The 5,647-nt window shown below is 35.5% G+C and overlaps 1 protein-coding gene across 3 annotated transcripts in view; it reads right to left on the bottom strand.

The window, feature by feature from the left end:
• Positions 1–754: 754 nt before the first annotated feature.
• LOC107732443 (UDP-N-acetylhexosamine pyrophosphorylase) overlaps positions 755–5,647 on the bottom strand; it is a 13,568-nt gene continuing 8,675 nt past the window's right edge. For 2 of the 3 annotated variants that reach the window (XM_016543780.1, XM_016543779.1), the window contains exons 6-11: positions 4,256–4,449; positions 3,635–3,775; positions 3,230–3,418; positions 2,701–2,742; positions 2,031–2,097; positions 755–1,866 (exon numbers count right to left, since the gene is read on the bottom strand). In XM_016543780.1, coding sequence (XP_016399266.1) covers positions 1,774–1,866; positions 2,031–2,097; positions 2,701–2,742; positions 3,230–3,418; positions 3,635–3,775; positions 4,256–4,449 — 726 coding nt within the window. In that variant the 3' untranslated portion in view covers positions 755–1,773. The remainder of the gene's footprint in view (positions 1,867–2,030; positions 2,098–2,700; positions 2,743–3,229; positions 3,419–3,634; positions 3,776–4,255; positions 4,450–5,647) is intronic. The other variant, XM_016543781.1, reaches the window with a different exon arrangement.

Below are 5,647 nucleotides of genomic sequence, written 5' to 3'. Positions count from 1 at the left end.
ATCATATGACCCCTTTAAGTTCTTAGTGAGATCTCTGAATTCAGTTTGCCTTCCCCTTTAAATCCCTCCTCCGTCTCTATAGAGGAAAATCATTCTGAAAGATAATGAGAAAAGCAGTACCAACTTTTTTCACTGATTTTTTTTTTTTTTTCACCATTAGCTTTGGCTAGGAACAGGCTATTTAATTATAATTTATAGATGGAAAACCGATACAGAACTATTGTTACAGGAGAAAAAGCAATACAATTTCTCCACTGATTTGAAGAAACACAAATCTGTACACTGCGTAATTGGATAACCACTAAATATCAAACAGTTTACCATAATTAAAAGCCTAAAGAATGGCCCCTGAATTACTTGTCATTATCCAAAGCCACAGACTGTACATTATTTGCACGAACCATCTGCCTGGATATATGTAGCTTCCTCAAGTGCACAAAAGTGACCGGATACAAAGAAATCCAGGTTGTGGATGGTCTGTATTTGATCTTGAACAATCAACATTTGTGCAAGCAACCTAGTTTTAAAACTTCCATTAAATACATCCTCATGGTTCCAACACTCCACATTCATTTTCAATAAATTATTCTCTAATTTCCGAGCTTTGTGGGATGTTTATACAGGGATTGAGATTGATGGATTTAGGTTATCCATTTTTCACTATAGCAATGAGACAAACACTACCCAGAATCAACCATGTGATAAATGTAAACAGATACACTTTAAAATGTTTAAAAACATTTCTCTATTCAGCTTTTTTTTTTTTTTTTGTATTAGGGTACAATGAAAACCTCTCAGAATTCACCAAATTAAGTGGCAGGAACTGATACTTTCATTGCCAATTCAATTTACCCGAATAGGAAGAAAAAAAAATACCATGCTTAAAAAAGATTTTGAAGGGTGCCCGTTTATACTAATCACATGCTTGAAACCAGGAAGCATTTGTCTCTGCTTTAATGTGAATGCGAAAATTGCAGCAATTTTCTCAAATGTCAAATTATATGTAATGTAATTCTCCGATTTCCATGCATCTTGAGCAAATGTAAGTCAAGGAATTCCTATAAATGGTTACTGAGAATAGTATACAGAAATTAAGGTAAACAAACAAATCAACCATTCATTCAGATAAATTATTTTATATATGGATGTGCACAAACTAACCGAAACGGTGCAGACAAAGGCTAATCGGAAAAGTGAGATAGGAAGAGTGTAAAAGAGAGAGAAGGTGTCTCAAAGTGCACACTTTCTGAAGCACTGTAAGTGGCAGCAACAGATTCCAACCAATCAGAACCTCTCCCTTAAACCATGTGCTGGAAAGTCTGATGCAATGTCACATTCTCACTCACTTTTTCTCGACGAAAAACATACCTGTCACAAACAGACATCCATAGAGAAGACCAAACTTTGTTTTACATGCATCTACATTTTCAGAGAGTGGAACAGATTAAGCAGGAATGCCTAAAATCTTAGCAGTGTCCATTCATGCAATCTACAGCACTGTATCATTTGATACATCTATATATAAATTAAATGGCTAAATTCACAAGTTCCAATTCTAGAAAAAAAAAAAAAGCACTGCACATTGATATAAAAATAAGTCTTCGCAAAATAAATAGTTTGATTATAAAATTATTTGATTGTGATTGGCCTTCTGGCACCCTTCCTTCATTTTATTGCACAAGAATTTCACGGTTTCCTCCACCCTGGCAGGAAGTGAGATGAAAATGATAAAGAGTCTTCATTCTGGTTTCAATGCCGCAGCTGGCTCGAGGTTCACAGGCCGTTCTTCACAAGCTCGTGGACACCGTTCTCATCGATGACCAGAGTGGGCTGGAAAGCTTGTCCATTCACAAGATGCTCCAACCCCTTGGAAACAAGAGAGACTATTAGTTATTTGAAATAGGAACTAGCAAGTAGAGTACGAGGCCTAAAATGCTTTTTTGTTCTTGCACCTAAACCATATATTAGATAAAATAAAAAAATACTCTGGGATTGATATTCAGATTAAAATATGCCTTTATGCCTCTTACCTCACCACCATAAGACACAAGAGGAGAGATCTCACATTTGATTGGCAGGTCTGTCCCATCCTTCAAGCTGTGATAGGCAGAGCACCAAAATGAGTTATAGATTTTAATACGTTTTGCATTTCCAGACCAAGCATGTCTTATAAGATTTTAAATGACTTTAGCCAATGCTAGATTTTATATCAATTCAAAATAAGACTTGTTTAAACTTACAAATAATAAAAAAAAGAGATATTTTCGCTTCAGTAATCAAAATAAATTAATTCTACTACAAATTATTCACCCATTAGATACAATTTTGATCACCACAATCAATTTATGCACAGTGCAAACATTTTGAATACATTTAAATATTCATAATACAAAAATTGTGCCATTTTCTGTCATTTTGCAATCGAGGAAAACTTGATTATAAGCTTCTAAACCAGATTAATTGTTATAGTGATGAGCAGCCTTGTTCCATTCAGCATGCCTGATGCCCATTTCCCATCATGCATATTATTCTGCCCGTTAGTAGCTGCTGTTTGGGTCAGAGCTGGTTAAAAGATGCCAACCTTTACCACGGCCATCTGGGATTGGACACCTTCTCCCACTGAACTCTAACAGCTACACGGAATCTACTAAGCGCGAAGCCCCATCACCATGCACTACATACGACAGTGAGAATAGTTACTTCTGGCTGACTTCAGGTGTGACTGTCCCTGCTGGTCCATGTCTAGAAATGTTACACAGGAAATATAGTGTGGTTACACTATAACTGAAGATAAAGGGGAGTGAAACTGAACACGGGTGGGAAGGAAATGTATACAACGATGCAAGAGTCGCAACAATTTGGGTTTAAAGAGATATTTCAGCAAGAAATTAAAATTCTGTTATCATTTACTCACCTTTATGTTGGTCCAAACCTGTCTGCTAGTATTTTTGCAGTAGAACACAAAATTAGAATTTTCACAGACAATTACATAATTGCTGTCAAGATCCAAAAATGACTAAACAAACAAATAAATAAAACATTATTAATAGAATTATAAAAAATGAAATGAAAAATAAACTGAAATAATCCTTCATACGGACAATAGCTGTGTGACAATTCTTTAAAAATTCTCATTTTGTGTTCCATGGAAAGAATACCATACAGGTTTGGGAAAGCACAAGGGTGAGTAAATAATGACAGAATTTTCATTCTTGAGTGCACGTCTCACCTAGGTATAGCAGGTATACGCGTTCCATTCTCATCAACGAAATGTCCTCCTGCATTTAAGATCCAGCGGTGATGCAGGGACATGAGAGCTTGACGGGCTGTCGTGGGGTTGTCCTTCCCATCCTGACTGTCTGCATTTTTCAACGGAGAAAACTCGTCTTCTCTCAGAACTTCATATACCACAAATGTTCTGCCAAACACAAAAAAAGTTTCAATAACTTAGAACTAATTGAACATGCCTGAAGCAACACTTATGCCAAAGAAACGTTTAAAAGAAAAGCAAAAAACAGCAGAGTATAAGATTTTCAAATAATAGTTACAATTTAAATGTTGAATTAGAATCCAAAAAAAATAAAAAATAAAAAAAATAAAAGCTAGAAGTAAAAAAAAAATTCCTGACACTAACTTGGCAAACTGGAATATGTCAAAGACAAATTTTTCCATCTTAATCCCATTGGGCTTGTCAGGTTTGATTAGCTGTCCTTTTGTGTTCACGTAGGGAATTTTCTTCTGTGCCACATGGTGTTGCAACTGAGGCTCGTGAATCCTAAAAGTAAGATATAGAGGTATAAAGACAGAGCGATGGACAGGCAGACAGTAACGGACAGAAAAGTGAAGCATATTCTTTCAGTTAAAATTTCTGAAAAATGACAATAAGAGAACACGTCTGGCAAAGTCATCTGTGTTTAAAATACCAGACACTCAAAAACTGCAGATGTTCCTCTTCTGACTTTACCTCATTCTCAGTGCACATTAAAGTCAGCTCCATCCTGTCTAGTATTTACAAGAAGGCAAACCTCATTGGAAATAGCTCATATAAATAGCTGTACTGTTTAATATGTTACGGAGGTCATTGCCTAGCGACAAAATATCATCAAATTGCTCCTAAAGCTGTGATTCATGAATGAGTAATCAAAAATTAACCTACATACTTTGCCAAAAATAAACTGAAAATATTAATTGAAAATTACTCTGACATTAACAGCTGACTCATACAATGCATGAAGCACTCTGAGGATTGACTAACCTCACGATCTCTTTGAGGAATGTGAGGGTGAAGAAGTGATTAGCTATGTTGCCGGCATTGAACAGAAGTCGTCCATCTGCAGTTCTCTTCTCTGCCGTTTCCAAGGTAATCTCACTGTACTCCACTACTTGATAACGCCCATCCACCTTACAGACCACGCCCACTGCCTCTGTTGGATTGGTCTTCTCCACAACCTGCCAGAATCGGTAGATAAATGTTTGGAAACAGCACAACATGAATGCATTTAATTTTTGTCAGTATCAATGTATTCAATACCTTCCAGCACATGCAATACCTTTTTCTTTAGATCCCTTTTTAGATAATCTTGTGCTTAAAGTAATCTGTAGCACAACTATTTTCAACTGTGATAATATCAGGATATCATACTTGAATACCAAAACAGCATATTAGAATGATTTCTGAAGGATCATGTGACACTGAAGACTGGAGTAATGGCTGCTGAAAATTCAGCTTGGCCATCACAGGAATAAATTACAAAAAAAAAAAATATTATTATTAATTAATTAATGATTTTTCTGCATTTATGATCAAATAAAATGAGCCTGGGTGAGTGTAAGAATACAAAAAAAATAAATAAATAAAAATAAACTTACCAATCACAAACTTTTGAAAGGTAGTGTAACATTATGATTTGATTCCTAAATTCACTTCTTAGATCATTATTTATTGTGATTTATTTTTATAGACATTTATTTTTATCAGTTGTAATGTAACGTGAATATATACAGTGGGCATAGAAAAGAATCACCTTCACAATCATTTAAAATAATCACATTTTGTTGCATTGCAGCCTGAAATGAAGACGGACACAGTTTTTGATTTATCCAGCTGTATTTACTCAATGCAACTTATAACATCCAAGTGAAAGATATAACACCAACATGTCAAAAAAACAAACAAAAAAAAAACAATCACAGAGTTGGAAAAAGGTTCACCCCACTCCTAAAAATGACTTGTAAACTCAATCAGATGTAGCTAATTACATTCTCAATGGCACACAAAGCCATTTAACTTTCAACTCTGATCAGCTGTGGTCATTTTGATTAGCTCAGCATGAAAAGAGCTTTCCTGAAGCATTTCAGTTCTTAGTAGTGCAACTGAAGCAAACAATCAATGGAGGAATTTATGACAATGAGTGGTCATTGTGTGCATGTGACAATGATATCACAAATTCTCCACAAATGTGCCTTGTATGAGAGGGTTGCAAGAAAAAAGCTACTCCTCAAGAAAGACCACATGCAGTCACGACTGAGCTTTGCCAAAACGCACCTTAAAGGGGTCATATGATGTGATTTCAAGTTATTCTTTCTCTTTGGAGTGTTACAAGCTGATTGTGCATAGATAAGATCCCTGAAGTTGCAAAGACTAAAG

This window comes from Sinocyclocheilus rhinocerous, unplaced genomic scaffold, assembly GCF_001515625.1.
Source record: "Sinocyclocheilus rhinocerous isolate Xijiao unplaced genomic scaffold, SAMN03320098_v1.1 scaffold1150, whole genome shotgun sequence".
In the NCBI taxonomy this organism is placed as follows: Eukaryota; Metazoa; Chordata; class Actinopteri; order Cypriniformes; family Cyprinidae; genus Sinocyclocheilus; species Sinocyclocheilus rhinocerous.
The sequence above is the reverse complement of the archived record's forward strand: the minus strand, read 5'-3'. Positions and strand labels throughout refer to the sequence as shown.